This window comes from Bombus vancouverensis, chromosome 13 (genome assembly GCF_051014615.1).
Source record: "Bombus vancouverensis nearcticus chromosome 13, iyBomVanc1_principal, whole genome shotgun sequence".
In the NCBI taxonomy this organism is placed as follows: Eukaryota; Metazoa; Arthropoda; class Insecta; order Hymenoptera; family Apidae; genus Bombus; species Bombus vancouverensis.
In genome coordinates, this window is record NC_134923.1 from 9,526,558 (window position 1) to 9,546,832 (window position 20,275).

General features: G+C 38.0%; 1 protein-coding gene across 2 annotated transcripts in view; it reads right to left on the minus strand.

The window, feature by feature from the left end:
- Positions 1-20,275, minus strand: part of bi (T-box transcription factor bifid) — a 166,736-nt gene that overhangs the window by 134,183 nt on the left and 12,278 nt on the right. For both annotated transcript variants that reach the window (XM_033341053.2, XM_033341049.2), the window contains exon 2: positions 10,403-10,727. In XM_033341053.2, coding sequence (XP_033196944.1) covers positions 10,403-10,727 — 325 coding nt within the window. The remainder of the gene's footprint in view (positions 1-10,402; positions 10,728-20,275) is intronic.

Consider the following 20,275-nt stretch of genomic DNA (forward strand, 5'->3'; position numbering starts at 1 on the left):
ATTTAAACGTGTGTCGCGTCTAGTTATCACAAATGTTAATACGAACACGATGTATTAGAAGTAACAACGAACGACGTGTTATTAAAATAGGCAGGCGTTTAGAACGCTTGTAAGTTTACAAGCAATGTCAACAAAGTGCGAGCTATCGAGACGTCATTCGTAAACAGTGTCGACTTTCCTTACACGCCTGTCGACGTTATTACCGTTCCGAGGTTTAATTAACTTAAAATTGCATAAATTATCCTACGTATCTCACAATTACTGTCATTAATATCTTACAATAAACGTCATTAATATCTCACGATCTTTCAATAACCACCGATTTATTTCCATTATATCTGCCACAAACTATTAATGTCATTTAGTTCTATAAATAACAGTAGGATTTTTCATTTGCACATTGCGCGTATCTCTTCGCGCAAAAGTCTTACCGCGTCCTTCGTTTCTAATAAACTTTCTCTGTTTGATACAAAAACTATGAATAAGCAACGCGATGTTTAAATTCCCTCGATAAATACACAGATACGTTTGTGTTTGAATACTCGAATGGACGCACCATATGCGTCAATGTCAACAATATACGACGGCTACAAAAAGTATTTGTACACATCACTATTTTTCAATGAAGCGTTTCTTGAGCAGCTTGTATATTTTCTTTCCATTGTGCCAAATTTTCTAATCGTACGAAAATACCACTGAATAGTACGACATTTACTACAGTTGTACCTAACAAAACTACTATACAAACGCTACAATAAACATACCGCGGAACTCCATTTATTGGAACGAAATTTTAGTTAACGTTCGATTAACCAAACTTTCGCTATTCGAATTCGCTTATCTGAAATCGACGAGCTCCTATCGTATAAAACTGTATCGATATCGATTGATATTAAACTATGAATGCAACTGTATAAACTATTTGCCCTGCGACGAGCTCAAATAAACCGAGTTCGATCGCAGCGTGTGTAAATATTTCTCTCGTAGCCGCTGTACGTTGGCAACCAAGTGATCGCGGATTTTTGCATTAGGTGGTATTGACAAAATCCGCAATCACTTAGTTGCCAACCCTCAAATAAATCTTCGAACGAAAAAAACAGAAACAAAGCTCACCGCAACGGTTCCACCTGGTCCGCGCGAATTCGAAGAACAGCTCGCTGTCCCGAGGTCGACGCCACGTGGGAATCGTCCAAGCGCGGGAGGGTGTAGCGGGAGCACGGAAACCCGGTGAAAAAGACGAAAGGATGGGGTGCTGGAGGGGTGGCGCTGAAAGGGCGCCCCCGCGCCTTTCCCGGCTGCTTTCGTTTCCTTCTCGCCGCGGAAACGTCGATACACGGCCGCCTGCGATACCACTCTCTGACACTTCCACCACAATCGCAGAGCGCATTTTCAGGCGCGCTCAGGCCACTACGGCTAATTACCAACCCCCGAACGCCAGGGTTGAACGCGGCACGAGCACGACCACGAAGGAGAAAGCATCCCCTTCGCGGCCAAAAGAGAAACTGAGAGCTCGCGCACATGCGCCACCAGCGGCAAAGGCGAATACACGCTGCGTGTGTGCGTGTACGCGTGTATGTGTGTGTTGTATACAAGACGGCATGGTGGGGCACGAGAGAGAGAGAGAGAGAGAGAGGAGAGAGAGAGAGGAGGAGACGGTGCGATGTTTGAAATATGGAGGGAGCAAGAGAGACAGCGATCGCGGATTGATGCCACAGGTAAAGGGCGAAGCAGAGTAAGAAGACACGAGGGAACATGGACAAATGTAAGTTTTTAAAATTGCTAATTTATTTGTGTATGTATACGTATTAGTAACTTTTACATTGCGTATTCAACGAGTATGTGTCGTTAAACTATCGACTTTTACGCAAAGTGGAAGAATACGTGGAATTCGAGTAATTCACATAATAATAATAATAAGATAATATTTTTATGATAATGTAGCGGCACTCGATAACAAAACATTCCAACGGTTTCGTATTTCCAAGTATTATATATAGGTCGTCGGAAAAGTTTCTTCCGTTTTGTAAGGAAATAATTGATGCACATTTTCCGTTTTATATTATTTTATCGAATTACGTATGATCCATTTTGTTCTACCAAAATATGGATCTCTCCTTATTTAGAATATTTTTGTTTCATTAAATTCTATTTTCTGCGTAATAGCGGTCTCCGGGTTGCGGATATACATAAATGACGATGTAAAGTTTTCCTTCAAGTAATTACTTGAACAGTTAATAATCGGTCCAGTACACACGTATGATAAATTTGCAAATTTCACGAAAGTTTCACGAAAGAAATTTATTCCACATTTTTTACCTACTTTTATATTTGGGATAATATCCTATCGATTATTTTCTCCTATTTGACCTGGAATTGACCGTGTTCAAATATACTTAACAAATTTCCAAACTCGAAAACTCGGTCTCGGACGAAAAAATGTTATTCTACGTTTCCTTCCCATTTTTTTCGAAATATACGAAATCACTCGATCGCACTCTGTACGTGAAATAACGTATTGTATAAAATATGCAGAATACGGTAGTAGTCTCTACGTATAATATTCGGTGTACAATAAAACAATTTCCCACTTAGCTTCCGTTCTCTTCATTATATTCATAAAGACTTTGAATTTACATAAAAATCCGTGGTCTATACGTTACATTTATTCACCGCTCTTGTCAAACATAATTCGATTTTATAACGTGTTTACATTTAAACTTTCTTTTGCGCGCTACTGTATTTCATAGAGGCGGTCCGCGAGACGAGCGCCGAAGAGGAATAAAAGAAAAGATGATTTTTAAAGAAGATGAAATAAAAGAATGACAAAAGATTCCAGTTGTTCGGAGGTTCGTACAGTTTTTGAAACTTTCTGAGGGAAGAAGGAAACTCGCAAATGGTTGAGATGGCAGCCAAGGCAACTAAGAACCGCTAGAATTTGGAACAAAAACGAAAAATGATAATCGATGATCGCGATAACGGATACAGGGGACAAAATCGAAAGTGTGACACGCGATTCCTCGCGATCCTGCTACAGATAGGATTGTTACGCGAGCCAGGAACCGGCGATTAGATTATTTCAACGTTCCTCTTCGACACTGACCTTTTTTCCTACCTCGAATAAATCGCCAAAGAATAAATCGCCGCCGATCGTTTCACCGATACACACGCGAACGCGTGACGGAAATCGCTTTTGTTTCGGCCGTTCCTCGCGAGAAAGTCGCGATAAGACGCGAAATATCGTTCACGAATTTCTGTGCTTGTTATTGCCGCTCGATTACTTTGTCCAGAGCCGAGTATTTGCTAGCGAAGGCGGAAATTTTTAGTTCCTAACGAAAAGAAATGAAGAAATTTTCCATCAGATAAGAATCGTTCGCGAACCTTCGTGTCCGAAGAAGTGGAATTTTTAAAGATTTGCCGTTGATTGGGCGTCAACGAGAACGTGTTGTGTAAAAAAATACGGCACACGAAGTTACTGATAGTTTAAACGGAAGGTGAATACTACGTTCAACGTGGTCTAATAGTAACGAGACTGATTATAGTGGTGGTTCGTAAGTACCGTGATTAAGTCGCCTGTATTTTTCTCTATACGACCTCTTAATTCACATTGACACTAATAACATCATACCACAAGTTCCAAACCTTTTTTCGGTCAACATGTGTTACTATGTTTTATCAATATGAATACAGTACAAATTTGTTTTACACACGGACGATCTAATATATGTACAAGATATAAGAGGATATCTATGTCTGGTAAAGTTTGACTAGAATTTTATAATTTCCCTTTGTATTTATTTTTCGACTAAAAATCACCCAGTGTTTTATATTCTTCCGAAATATAGCATCGTATATTTTTATATTTATACAGAAGTTCAATCAGAATCCCGTGCAATTTTCCTTCTTCGATCGACGTTTCGTAATTTTCCTCGACCATTTCTTCCTCTCTGCAAATTCGTCTCGAGGTTCGAGTAGATTTTTTCAAGCGATCAGACATAACGTGTCTCTCACCGAGGACGTGCAGACAGGTGTCGCGTTAAGGCACGAAATTATCGTGCATTATCTGCTGGACAGGGTACAGTAATTTCACGGTTACGCAACGAAATGCGACATCGCGTCCCCTGTCGCGATCGAACACCGGCTATCGCATGATGAAATATACATGTCCATTTTGACGTTTGAACTTGTACTTATCGTTAATGTCGCTCGTCACCGTTATCTCTGACGAACGCGGCTTCTTTGCAGCGACAGAAAGTGGACAGTTATCGAGGGAAGGGGAAAACGATCGTGTGAAGATACCGGCGTTCCTGTTCGTTCCACTGCGATATCTTTTTTTCCGTCTCTTCGTTCCATTTGTTACTTTCGTGTCGTTCTGTACGCGTCGAATCAATACGACCAGCGAAACGCGCAATCTTTGATTAAATGACATGCACGATAAATTAATTGCAAACAATTTATGAGCTCGAATAAAGAAAGATGATCGTTATCCGTAGAAAATTCTTGTAGAAAATTGGACGAATATCCCGATGTCTTTAATTTCTTTCCATGAGTATACTTCAACTTTTTAAACGAGATATTCATCGTATTATGCAATTGTCGTGAGTAGATTGTTACAATAACGTTGGCTCTTAAACGTGGTGAAAATTGAGCAGGTTCTCTGCTACTTTTGAACGATAGCGTATTTTATAACTATAATCATGCTCAATAACGACTATGAAATTACATTTTACTACGAGTAGTAGCATTATAGTAAAATCGACCTATACTTATGTAAATGTTGCGTAATTATGTCGTATGTGTAGGGTGTGCAAGGGAAAACAGTTCAAAAGTGAAATTTCAGTTTCTCGTTCGCGAAGAATGAACAAGGAGGAAGATTATTTTCGGCCGAAGCGAAGAAAAAGTCGCAACACGTTTGCAAAGAACTAAGATATGAGAGAATTCATAGGAGAGACGGTAAAAAGGTTACGAAAATTTCGACTCTTGACGCAATTATTAAGATATTCAGTGATAGCATCTTGATTTATGCTCGAACTTAACGTTCCTACTGTCTCGAGTTTCCAAAATGTGTAAAAATTAATTATTATTGTCGAAAATAGATTAATTCGAAGGTAGACACGTGTGTGCGAAGATAAAATTGAAGACAATTTTCGAACGAAAAGGAAGAAAGAAAGTAGCGAAATCTCAGCGATGAATGAGAAAGGAAGAATTTAAACGCGAGACGGGAGAAATGTCAGCAAAGTTTCGGCTCGCCATTCTATTACGTAAGACACTGAGCGAACCCGTGGACAGCTTTATGGTTTGTTGGCTCGCGTGCTTGCCGCCGGTGCTTTATTTGATTTAAAAATCAGTGAAATTAAGTTCCATAAAGCAGCCGCTAAACGATCTCAACGGACTGCGAACAGGCGAGCCCGCTGCTAACCGCATCAAATCGTCAGAAAGTTCTCTTTAGTCACGGCCAGAGGCCCCCGTTCTCTTCAACGTATGCTTAGACACTGTCTAATTGACTCGTTTAACCGGCCACTTCTCCACTTTCCTCCGTCCAATACGCTGCCTCCAATTTCCACGTTGTACTTCCGCTTGTTACACGCGACCAAAGCTGTAATTAGGCGTTTCTTCAGAAATTTAACGCGAGTAGGTACCATTAACCAGTTGATTTTCTCGGAACGATAGCTGCACTGAAACGTCGAACGTCTGTACGGCCGCTTAATTACGCTGAATTTCATTAACGTTGCAAGACACCGACGAGCTACCGATCGCGTGAACGCTGCACAACTTTGGAATCGGGCACCGTCTTCCAGGACATAACTTTATTATCGCGATGTTTAATGCAAGACGCGAGAACGTTGCGAGCTTTCCAAGAAATAACCGAGAAAGATACGATCGCTGTACGGTTCGCCAGCGTGCACGGAAACATAGGTCCTCGGTGTCAGAACCAAGGTGCAAATCGACAAGGAAATTATTATTATATATATATGTGTAATTTATATGTGAAAAATTCCAAGTACAAAGCCGACAGTATATACAGAATTTTCTATTTGAAATTAGTTTTCATTTCTTCGAGTCTTAAGGTCTTAAAATATCTATAATCGTAGGTATCGGTTTATCGTTCGATGGAAATTATCATTTAAGAAACTTTTTCGATTTTGTACTGACAATCGAATCTGAGGAGAACATACAGAAGTTTGCTATAGACACTTTGCATGGAGACTTTTTGATCCACGATATGGCTTTGCTTGAAGTTACTTTCGCAACGAATCATTCGAATCAACTTCGAACCGTAAAACGGGATAAATGTCACTTTACCGTCATCGACGATGTAGCAAACATTCCTACGACGCGTTAAGAATGTTTCAAGCCATCTCTTAAAACAGTGTCGCGTATAAATCTCGAAAATTATCTCGCGAAACCATCCGCAAGAGAGTGCAAACTAACACCTCGTTGTAGTTCAATTTTACGACGAACTATTTCCCAGATCGCTTTCAAGCGGATAATAAAGTTCATAGAAACACAGTTCACGCGACATTTCCAAAATTACCTGCTAAAAGGATCCCAAAAAGACGGGCAAAAATAATCGTCCTCCGAATTACCCTCTCGCCTGATTTCCAACGAACCATCCGAGAAATCCATCAACATCCTCGCCACCTGACGTCCGCCGCTCTACGTTCCAAGAATCCTAGACGAATCCTGGCAACATCCCCCAGTTGTTGTCTAGGATAATCGGACAGGCGGTCTGCGCTCTAAATCAATCTCTTTTGCTAAATAATAAGCATCGAGTTAAGGGCAGAAAGAGGCTGAAGACGAGGTGGACGACGCTGCACGACGATCATGGATAATTACACGCGCGGAAATTGCGGCTGGCCCAATCTGCGTCCGGTGGTCTACGTCTCAATACACGCGCGCTTCTTTCCCCCCTTGGTCCCTCTTCGCCCCTCCTCTTTCCACCACGTTCGTTCCTGACCTGTACCAGTGGCCAACCACACGCACCGTACAACTTGACGAGGAAATAGGCGCGAGAAGGACGACGAAAAAGAAAAAGAGAGAGAGAGAGAGAGAGGAAAAGAAACACAGTGAAGCGGCATAATGCCCAGGGTGCTGCAGGGCCCAGAGAACTCCGGGCCTCTCTCCCCCTCCATAAGTATAGGGCTCGCTTAACGATGTTTGTTTTATACATTGGCAGCCTGTTCACCGAACCTGTAATCTTTCTAAACGAGATATTACCCGGGCCTGTCCGCGAAAAACGAAGCTGCCCGCTCGCTACAGCTATAGAACTTGGCGTTCTCTCCTCCGGGTATCGAACTGGCGAAATTGGCCCACCAAAGCCACAAATTGTTCGCCATTCAAGACTACGCTCTGCATAGACAGAAAGAAAAAGAGAGAGACTCGTGTTCGGCATCCGGACACGGGAGGTGAACTTAGTTCGGTTGTGAGAGTCCTTGGAAATTTCTGGAGCGAGCGATCAGCGGACATGGTCGTTCCGGGGACATGAGGTCGGTGAATGGATTGGAAGTTTAGGGGATCGTGACATCCTCGTGGCCTCGGTGTAGAGTTTCGTGCAAGACATTCTACAGAATGCGAAATTTATGTCGCAGCGGAAAGTTGTAGGATAAGTTCGAATTGGTAAATTAGTTCAGTGGTTGAAACATTGGGAAAATTAAAATTGAGGGACCGAGTGTTTGGAAATCTTATAAAGTTCCTATAGCAGAAATCTTTGAAAATTTATCGAGAAATAGTGGTTAGAAGAATGGGCTTGATGTTCAGGAGATAGGAGGATCTTAGTGTTTTTGGTGTGAAGTTTCATGCAGCAGGTTTTTTACAAACTCTACGTTGGAAGAAGAAACTGTACAGTTTGGTAAATTAGTTCGGAGGTTGGAAAATTGGAGACTAAAATTGACAAGGTTTCTTTTTAAATCTTGCAGACCCGGAGCGTCCAAGCGTTTGCGAAATTCTGCGAAATTTCTGTAATACGAGTACTTGACATTTTAGGAACGTCGATTGGAAGAAATCTTCAAAAATGCAAAGCAAGCTCGATGAACGACTTCGAAGATTGGAGAATACATTCGTCGAAGTTTTTGGAGCTTCGTCAGAGTTGGAATATTCAAATGTTTGAAAATCTTGCGTAAAGAACCTCGACGAAATATAAAATTCATGTCACGATGAATGAATTATCATACGAATAATATGAGCTATACTATATAGCGAATATATTAATGATATTTACATATACAATTAATGTATTATACATTATATAGTATTACTCAAGAAATTAGAGATTAAAAAGAAAGAGATTACTCAAAAAATACGTGAAATTGAAATTCTGTATATATATAATTCTATATATAATTATATATACATATTCTATATATTAGTACACGTTTATTAGTTACATAACTGCACAGTTATGAATATACGCAATGTATCGTAGAACCAGTTGGCGGAACTACAATTTTCTAAAGCGTTAACTTGCCCGAAACCAATGCACCTAAAAATTCACGAGCCTAAATATTCCTTTAACTTAGCTTTTGTTTTTAACTCCCGCGCAATATTTGAAACGGGTAATTTGAAATTCAAAGGTGCGGTAATTATTGAAATCGCAGGGAAAAAGAAGAAAACTACAGACGTAGGAGAGGAGAGGTTAAAGGTAGAAGAAACGATAACAGAACTAACAAATGCGACCGTGGTATATAGTCGTGAGTTGGAATCACGATCCAGATACACACGCGCGTATTGTACGGCGTATGGTTCTTTCCCGAACTATTATAGTTCGCCTAGATATCTGTCCCCGTGTTTTCCATCGCTCTCGAAACTACCCCTTTTACGTATTTCTCCCCTTCGTAAAAGTTTGCGCTTGAAAGGATTTCCGATCGTCGAAGGACTGGGGAAAGTGTGCGCCGACCATAGAGGCTTTGAATCTTTAAAACGCGATGAAACGCGGTTCAGGACGGGGTATAGTCCGAGCAAATCGTGTGATTGGTAGATCGAGACAAGCTAGATTTTACGCTCTACTCTAGCCTAGATGAAGATTTCAATAGTAAATTAATTATTAGTAGGATTTCGATACATTTATGCGACACTTAACGAGGCAAGAACGCGCAGGATGCACGTGATGCGAGGGAAAAAGCACAAAATTTAAAGTAGACGAAAGAAATCTCTCTTCAGGAGTTGAACTCAGGAGTAGAAGTTGAACTCTTCGATGTTCTACGAATTAACGGTTTGATTTAGATAGAAATTTCTTGCTTGGAAAAACTTCGAAGATAGTGGAAAAATCTCGCCCTCGCTCCACTGATGTAAATCGATTAATTTTACAAAATATACGCAATTAATGAAAATTTTGCTTATCACGATCCAATAGTTTATGAATTAATCTTTGAAATTGGGATTGAACCTTCTTCGAAAATGCGCATCTTTGGCAGGCAAAGAAAAATAGCTGCTCTGTTTGCGAATTTGCGAACGAAACAGGCCAAGAGCCGATCAACGCGATTTTCTGCGGTTTCTCGTGGCGACTTCTCGTGTTTCGCCTGGCAATCCGTCATTTTTCTCACGACTCTTGCCTTACGCAGCTACCTTCCGTCACGAGGGACAGCGATCGGTAAGTCTGGCTCAACAAAATCGCGACACATCGTCCAAATTAAGTCAAATCGCGGAAAAAGCGCGACGAGTACATTTTTGTCCACTCGACTTGCCAAAGAAACTTGATATTTTATAAATTACGAAGAAAGTGGAAAAGTACGTGTTTAGTTTTAAAATCAATTAAAAGAACGATTTTAATAATTTCAAGAACGATCGACAGAGAACTGTATTTTAAAACTGCTATTTTATGAAAAATGGAAAATCTCGCTTATCACGTTTCTTATATGTACCCTTTAAATATAATGTCGTAAAATTTGTAATGTCTTCTATCTTTCTACCAGGTATATCGAGATTGAATTTTGCTTGGCCAATTTAAAGTATTAGAATTTCTAGAAATACACACTGGCTCACATGTTCACAGCTAACAAACGCAGGAACACGCTCCCTCTATTCGGTGATTACAACAACCAAATCGATTCCAAGAGTTCAATCATTAATGGATAACTACCGCCTATTGTCATTCGGAACAACAAGTAATCAAGTGAATCAAAGAAATACATACTATAATTGGATAGAAACCTCAAATAAGAATATAGAGCACATTTTCATCAAAGTTGATTTAACGATAAAACATGGTCCTTCAGTCGATCGTTTCAGATATACACGGTCGCAGATATTTTGTTGCAAAGTGATATAATGTTGAACACGCGGAGCGCGTTAGGTATGAAATTTATGCAACAGCGTAACATACGAACCACCGCTTCTTCTAAAAACGAATTAAATGTTCTTTAGACGCTCACTCGAGGTTTCCATTTAATCCAACAAAATGAACACTTACCGGCCGCTTTTGGTGATGACCATTTCCGTGCCGAGTTTATGGAATTTTTCCCAGAGTTCCTTGCCCTCGAGGGTTACCTTAGGATCATCCACGACACCGTCTTCCTCAGGATGATGAGGAGGTACGAGGGGATGGTGAGGCCCTGCGAGGGGGTGATGCGGTGCCAGAGGGTGTGGCGAGGTGTGCAACATCCCCGGGGGTAAGGGAGGCCTGAGTGGCCTCATCGCAGGCCCACCAGGACCACCCTGATGATGGTGGTGCAACGCTGCCGCCGCGGCCGCCAGGACAGCTGCTTCTTCGGGCGTATGTGGGCCTAAGCCTAAACCTGAAACAAGATTTTTCTTGTTAGTTTTGAATATCGAGGTGCGTACATATTTTTAATGCAGTTCAATTAACTTCGTATCAGAAATTTTTAGGTAAATTCATCGGGGATTATATTATATTGTTAGTTTAAATTTTTTATTTATATATAGCATTTCTTCTTGGAGAAACAGCCTTTAGATCCACATAGTCTACTTCGTATGCCATAATAAATTTTTGAAACTAGGACGGATCGAATGTGATTGAATTAAAGGAGACATTACAAAAAATTGTATGTATTAAATTTTAGAATAGAAGCGTGTTCTGCATCTATTCTGTATTTGTTGACCTTTAATGGGATTAATTGATTAAATCAATGGATACGTAGTTAGAAATGCGATGATTCTCTTACAATCTCTTTTGGTTTCATTGAACGAATTGGACTAGAACGATGTATTGGAAAAAATGTTACTATTCTTGGTATAAGCTCTGAAGAATTAGGTGAATTTCATTACTAGATACAGATACCGCATGTAGCAGAATATACTACTTTTTTAAAGGTTCTTTCAACTAAATTCCAACTATAATTCCAACTTCTTTCTTGATTTATTTCTATTCAACTAATATCATGGTAACATATATATTTCTGTTCTCAGTGTTCCAATTTCCCTCCAGTTTCTTTCATCGTCAGGCTTAAATTTGGTTCAAATACACGTACTACTTTATTCTTCGTTTCGATACTCTTAATTATTCGATAATCGTCTTAACGTCAAAGAAATACCATGCTCTTTTCTCCCATCAGCTGTTTTTGTAGATTCGTATGTAGAAAATTCCGAGAATTAATTCTGGTCGTTTCGATAATTGCCTGGTACAGATCCGATGGTGAAAGTGGAACTGCATGAGATTAAAATACCGAGAGAACCCCGAAAATGATTTATTTTATCGCGGCAACTGTTAAATAACTGTAATGCACGGGACGATAAACTTTATCTTCCGCTCTGGCCGCCGTGAATCGACAACAATATGCGACCGCGAGTGCCGGTTTGATAATGCACATTTGCAATTCCCTCGGTTGTTTAATTAAAATATTATTAGCGTTTAATTACGACCGAATTAATACCATCGCAAAAATAACAATAACGTATCACTTTTCGCTCTCGTTCGACGAGCGTAAACCCTCCATGGAAAAATATCCTGCGCGGAACGTTTGTTCGCTGGTGACCTCCGTTTCATCATCGAAGAACGTAAAATTAACTTTTTATTATGACCTAATTTTAACAATCACTGAATCTATCTCGGTATTCAAATGAAACTGAACTTCAGGTTTAAAGTACTAGATAATAATATACATCTAGGTTTGAAAATGCAATCAGCGAGACCTGAAAATTAATCAGAGCTGATTAAAATGTACTGTAACATTTATTAAGGAAAATTGAATTTCATAATATCAATGAATTTAATAATTCGATGATAATATCTACTATTAGATATGAAAGAATATAATCTCGGTTATGTTCAAACTGTTTCTCTAACGAATCGGAATAATTTTTGCAACCTCGTTTCATCGCTAATCGTGTAATTAACTTAAGTAACACACTGAACTAATAATTGTATAATGCGCGACATCGTGTGGCAAAAATACAAATCTGAGAAGAATCGTCAATGTTACAAATATCAGAAGTTTGTGTCGGATAAATATCGAACGATGTTCGCGTTCCGAGGTTGCTTTCTCAAAGAATCGAAGGGGAGAATCGAAGACGTGGTTTCCATCGCGATCGATGCGATCGATACGAGAGAAGGGCAATTGGCTGGAACAGAGATTGCTCTATTGACCCTCGAACGCGTCAGCTCTATTTTTAAGGTGCTGCGTATATGTTGAAAGAATTGCGAAGAAGCGTTCGCGAGCCGCTCGCGATTTCCCTCCAAAGGAAGGAAGGAAAAGAGAAGAGAGAAACGAATGTACCTTCCGGCAACTTTCAAACTTCTTGCAACAGAGCAGCCAGAGGGCACGAGAACAGGGGCTGGAAAAAGTAACCAGTAGTTTGAACGGGGGTTGGAAACTGTCAGCCGATCCACCCTCGCCAACTTTAAGCGGCTGTCTTTCATTCTTTATCCCTTGATCTCGTTGATTCTTGAATCTCTGAGTCGTCCCGTGTCGCCGATCGTGTCTCAATTGCCACGATTATTGCAAAATCCTCTTTTCTAAACTGTGGATTCTTTAACAAAGCGGAACGTTGTCTAGTAACTTTGACTTTCTTCAGGTTCTTTTGCCATTGTTGAACAGAGTACGGTGAAATATTCGAGTTGATAGATTTTTTAGTTGATCATGAGTAATATTAATTTTGCTAAGATTCTACCGTGATCTTCGAGATCGAGGTTCAACCTTGAACAAATATGGTGAACAATATATATATATATATTACACATTGTGTATATTACATATATGTATTGTATATATGAATATGGTGGATATATAATATAGAATCCTCCAATATATTGTACATAGATCTTACGATTTGAACGTGTACTAAAAAAACACTGGACAAGTATCGTGTAAACTAGAAAAAATAACGTTTGAGTAAATAGCGCACACCTCCGAAGGAATTAATTTTAATCTTTTTTTAATAGAACCCACTATTTAATCACGCAATTAGCTAAATGTTTTCAGTTACTCATCGCGTTATATCCTATTATAGCAATGTTTGCACAAATCGAAGTTATATTATTATATCGTCTAATTTATCGTTCTATGATAAAAGTAGCATGGAAGTGGACGCGAGATCTTCATAAATTCGTCGGTTTCCTTTCAAGTAAATTAAGAATCAATTACATGCGACACTTAAGATAAGCAAAGAAGATGCGATCGACTTTGAAATTCCTATTAGCGGTATCATCCATTCGCTTAGTTTATCGATATCTTCTTCCCAAATGAGATTACCAGTCCCAATTAAACAGATTGCCGTTTATTTTAGAATTAATAATCGCTACGCTAACACACACACACACACACACACAAAAGAGAGGAAAAGAAAAAAATCGTTGGCAATTTTTACCAACAAACAATCTGCATGGGAAAGAGAACCTTCTATCCGACCATCGACCGCTTTTTCATGCGAACAATTTCATTATTTACAGCAGCCTATCCTTCGATTCCCAACATGTTTTCTCTACTTCCAACCAATCACGAACTACCTGTTGCACCAGGGGCAAAAAAAGAAAAAAAGAAAATAACCAGCACTTTCGTTCGCAAAAATTTCGTTCGACCTCCGACCGGTTACAAAACTACACTTTGGTCTAAAAAAAAAAAAGAAGGATGTTAACTACCATACAACCTACACTTTTGTTTTATTCTATTCCATTCTATGAAACGATACACCGTCATCTTCTTTGTTCCAACAATTCTACTTTTTGAAAGAGTAGATCGTCGATTATCGTTAGAATGTTAATCACAAAAATATAGGCAATTAGTAACGTATTTATTAAAAATTATATATGTATATTTCCCGATTTAAATGTTCGATTTCAATTAAGAAATTACTATAGAATTTGTTATATAATATATCGTATATATACAAATATAATATGATATAGTCTGTATAATATAGGGAATAATAAAACGCAATAAATTCAGGTAATACGAACATCCGTATTTGAAAATCGTACCATAACTTGTTAACTAGAATTTTCCAGATCAATTGCGCGAGAATGGCTTATTCAAATGGACTCGTCACTTTATTAGTTCGAATAATCGACATTTTATCCTCTTTAAGTACTGTAATTTGCAAATTTTGTTTTCATCGCATTCATCCAACCTCTGATATATCCTATAAATAAATAAATAAATAAATAAATAAAAACAAAGAGAGAGATAAATTGCTAATTACATGTCTACCTAAACGAAAATGATATTTCATTTCCAAACTTTCTGACGTTTCTATTCTTCTTTATTTTTATTCGCCAATAAAATCCCGAAATTATTCATAAAAATTGCAAATTACAGACTTTAAAAGAAAGAATATTCTGAACTTTTTCACCGTTCTTTTTTTTTAATCTTTATTCACCGATGCAATTTTGGCACATCGACATTGCAAATTGCTTCTACTTCCTTAGAGCAAAGAAAATGATTCTTTCATTAGTCCCGTTTCTCAACTTTTTCAACGTCTCTGTTCTTCTAAATTTTTACATATCAAACCAATTATCAACAAATTACCATCTCCACCAAATCAGCTTAACGATTCGCGTTTACGGAGTTTTCCTTTGCGGTGACTTTTTATCCACGATTTTAAATGAATGTAGGTACTTGACCGAGCCGGCTGCGAATTATCATTCATAACGATGCAAATCACGATTATATTATTTATGACTAATGACGCGGTTAATAGTTAACAACACGGACACGGCTCCCGGTATTTTCTTTCCGTTTCAATCAATTACCGAGCGCGACGGGGAAAAATGCAAACCTGTTGCCACCGTTAATGACTTCATGATTGTTATCATACAAAGTCTGCACGAGCCGATCATTAACTCCATACTGTTTATCTGTCTCGTATACCGTTCCTTCGTGCATCTCGTGTTCTTAATGTTCACCGCCGTTCTCCTTCATACTTTTTACGTACAATGAGCTTCGATTTTGTTATAGTCGAAGGAATAAAAATTAAAGTCGCTATTTGCATTCTAGAATTTTACACAATCGAAATTAATACATTGTTCAATAGACGTGCAAAATGTTAACAACCTTAAAATCGATCGACTCTTTTTAATAACCTTTGATCTTTACCTGTCACTTACCATGCCAAAGACTTTTCTGCTTTTAAGAAAAAATGACAATTACAAGATTTAAGCGACGCCTTTGATTCTTACATATTCGATAAAAAAGGAAAAGTAAAATCTAAAATCGTGATTTCAATCCCAGCATCATCACTGAAAAACTGGGCAGGTAATCTGGTTGAAAGTAAAAGCATAAAATTTGAAGTTTCAAAGTATAGGAAATTTCGTGATATTTCTCGCGTGGTTAAAATTGTTAAAATTCGCAGTGGCCGCATATTACACGCAGAAAGCTTGTACAATTTGCTTGTTGATTTTCTTCCACAAGCTTTGTAACGGAGCAATTGCATCACGATGTTGATATTCCTCTCGGCGCGCAGCGGAAACCTGGTTATTAATAATTTGATAATATTATTTCAGCATAAACGAACGATCCACGCGGTGCAATTAAATTGCATTGTTGTTGCGTCGTCGTTGAAACTCGCCGGCCCCGTGGATATTTCGACGAATTTTCGGCAAAGAGCGCGACAACTTTGGAAAACCAGTACCTTCAACGTTTCGCGTTCGACGCAATTATTCGTGCGTTACCACTCGCCGAGATAATTACTGCTGCTCGTGTGTTTTATATTTTACATGTTAATGACGATGATTCATCGAGGTCGTTGCATGTTTCGATTTCCAAACCACTTGTTGGCTCCAATCATAGATAGACAAAAAGAATCCATATCTTCTTGATTTACGTTTACATTAAAATATTTAATATTTTAGAGTACGCGATAAGAACTGAATATTTTTCTCAACTGAAATTTATATTAAAAGATTCAGTGTCTTAAGACACTGATAATAACGTGATAATAACAAAGTATATATCTTTCTCTACTTAGATTTATAATAAAAAATTCAATACCTTAAGACATGCGATAATAAAGCAATATTTTCCTTGACTTGTATTATTACTCTGAAATAAATTTCAAATTTCACCATCTGAAAAGACACGTACGAATTTAGGATTACCATAAATATTTCATATATTTTTCTCGATTTAGATTCATATTAAGAAATTCAATACCTTTTAAAATACGTGATAAAAAGTAATATTACCACAAAGTTAAAAATACTTACTTTTTTCTAACCTAACTTCTCTCACTTCAGAAAATCGCTTCATAAAGAGGTTAAATCAGAGTATAAATACCAATACATATACAGTATTATTATATATATTAAGTATGTGATTACCGTACAAAGCTTCGTTCTTCTTTTGAATCGCTTCAAGTAGAATTCCAGCGATTGAATTTCCAAGGGAGCAATTATCGAGGTAGAACGTCGATTGAACATGGATCAGAAGGAAGGCAGAAACGATTTTCCGGGTGAATCGCGTACAACAGGAAAAATCGAGCGGTCAGTCTCGATAAACGATCGCTCCATTTTTTATCCGGGTGAATTTCACCTGGAAACGTGGACTACAATGCCAGCCGCCATTAATTGCGCCGCTTTCTATCGGTCGTCCGTTTTTATCCTCCCCCCTCCCCCCAAGAGCGGAATACAGGGTGTCTTGAAACGTGCATGGCTCGATTCAACTCGATTTCTTCCACCAGAAATATTGCACAAAATATTTACACACGCACACCCGTTTTGTTAAAAAATCGATTTGTATCTGACACTTCCATTTTGTTTAAAAATCAGCTTCGAAAATAGAATGCATTTATCGACACTCATCATGATATAAAAAGTTCTCTGTACTATTAATCAACTGAAACTAGTGACGTTCGTTACCACTTACAGAAAATATTGTAATTCGAAAATATGATAGCACGTAACAATGTTACAAACAAATAAAATTAGATTAACAACAGGACACATTCCTCGATGCTTGTCACGATACAAAAATGTGATCGATTCTTTCGTACGTATATATCGATTTTTTCTATGCGTATTATACTACCAACTTTTTACATATCGATTATACAAAACATGTTATAATTTGAAAGTATTATGACACGATAAATAATAATTCAACTATTAATCGAGCTTATTCTAATGAGATATTAATTGTGATACATGGAAACAAAATTTAATTCTATCGATGGTTGTTATAACGTAAACGATACTATAGATTCTTTAATATATCGATTCTCTTACGTGCGCTACTAGCATTCGTTATCGATTATAGAAAATGTTATAATTCGAAAATATGTATTAATTTATTATTTGTAGTTGATCATTTGAAAATATTCAGAAGAATTAATTCCCAGAAAAAAATGTTACGATAAACCAACGCTTATTATGACACGAAATATTTGATCGATTAATTCTTTGCTATATCGATTCTTCTCTTTACATTATTGACAATCGCAATCGATTATAAGAAGCGTTATAACTCGAAAGTATTATAGCACGACAAACAATAATTCGACGCTTAATCAAACTAATTCTAAAGAAATAGTACCTAGTTTTTAATAGTGATGCTTAAATGATTCGTGGAATGAGAATTTAATCGATATGAAGGAATCGTGAACAAGATACAACTGAACGAAAGTCTTAATTATTAAAGAAAGAAGAAAATACTGTATTTACGAAGAGTTACATTACCTAAGCTTTCTGCACAACAGCTCGCACATTACACAGATAAGTACGCAGTACATTCACTAATTCACCAGTTAACCAAACGAAAACAAACGACCAACAATTTATCAAAGTTCCGCGAACACAACGCTAACCTATCTTATACCTGCTTCGTATACGTCGCGTCTAAACTAAACATCAGTAATTACGAAATCTGCGTAGATGTCTCTGCGGTCGGACGTGTATATCCACCATGGCGCCTATATTCAAATTGAAATCTAATTAAATAAATATTCCATTAAGCTGAAATAACGATCAACTCTGAATATTTTTGCGCAATAATTTACCAACTAACGATATGAGATAATTTACAGATTATAAATTATAAATTAAAAATTGATACACTATGAGTTTTAGTAACTGTTATACTAAAAATTGTTCATCATATTGGTAACAATCATCTATAATATATATTATATTTATTCATTACCTTTATATATAAATCCATTTTGTAAAATTATAATGCCTTTTTACATTTCTTATTTTATAAACTTTCTTTTGCCTGCTAACATGTGCTATGTACATAGCACAAATAATTTCAGAATTTTACGAGCAATAGAATGATTTCAAAATTCGTTTCTAGAAATTTCCTTGTTTATTAGTGTACTTGTTATATCCATTATTTCTTATTATCGTAAATACTTGCACTGTTTCAAACACTGATATTGTTTCCTTAAAAGTCGATGGACTTTTCGTGTATAACTCTAAATTCCCAATACGTAACAATGGATTTTAAGACGCTTGAGCTGATATGAGAGAAATTTGAGAACTAAAAAATGGTTGGTAAAGGAGCATAGAAGATTTGTGAGCACAAGAGTTTAGAGTTCGGGCAGAAGCTATATTATAACTTGAATAGTTCTTGAGCAAATTTCGAGTAAACTTTGAGTAAAAATTTGAACAAAATTTGAGAAATTTTGGTAATGTAAAGGATCGAACCGATCGAACGTGTTTTCCTGGAATAATCGACGATTTCGCGACACCCGGTCTGCTTTTCCCGTTTTCTTTGGGCGTTTTCCTCATTCCGGCCGTTTTCTCCGGGACCACGGGTTACGCGGTGAAGTACGTGGCGCGAATTTCGAATGCGGCGAACGTCGGTCATGCCCTTGGCGAGATTAATCGCTGACCGGCTGCGGTCAGTTGGCTAGCAGCCCGGGTAGAAAAGAGGAAGAGGCCGAGAAATGACGGGACAGACGGCCAATAAGAATGACGGATCGCTTGTTCCCAATGACGTATCGGGGAAAAGCGCTACCGTGCAACTTTTCTAATTCTAATGTCTATAAATCGCTTTCTAAATCACTAAACTGATCCTTTCGCAACAAGATTAACGTTAGAAAATTCTTCAAAGATAGATGACGTTACGTGTCAAGATTTATCCATTAAAAAGAAAAGTTGTAGAAATTCTATTTATGTTTTATCGAGGGTAGATTCCGTTTTATTAAAAGAAGAAGTTTCAAAAGATCAGCGGATGTACGATTTATGGATCACTTTCTAACTCTACTGCTCCTTTCTCAAGCAGGTTAACAAAATTCTAATTTTCATTGGGACCTTTCATTAGAAAGAAAAGTTTTACAAGTTGTACGAAGATTAAATCGATTCTCGAGTTGCGGTCAAATAAACCGAAGATGGAACAGCGATGTTTCAACGAGATTCTCCGAATGGTTTTGTATTAAAGGAACAAGTTTTAGAAGTTTGACGAATGTACGGTATACAAGTAGCTTCCTACGTCGATTTACCGGTCCTTCTCAAGATGTCAATGTTAGAAAATTCTTCCAAGGTAAACGAATTACGTACAAAAATCTTTTTCGTTACAAATAGAAGTTGTAAAATCAGCTGAGGATTGAGTTCCACTGTATCGAAGATACAAGAGCGATAATCGAAAGAACATTTTTTTTATTGTATGTACAGTAGTCATTGTATAGTAGTTGCATGGACGTATGATCGACTTAGAACGACGTTCGATGGTGTTTGCAGCGAACGAGCGAGTGCTTTGCATTTTCTAGCGCAGTAGCTTAAGTTTAGCGACAAACGATCAATAAAGACTCCGCGGTTTAGGAGCACGCTTCGCGCCTATCGCCTTCGAAACGAGCATCGGGCGGCTCTTCGTCGACGGATATTCTTCGCACGTCTCGAGATACTCGGGCCGAGGGCCGCGCCGGGGAATGCAAACTGACTGCAATTTAAGAGCCG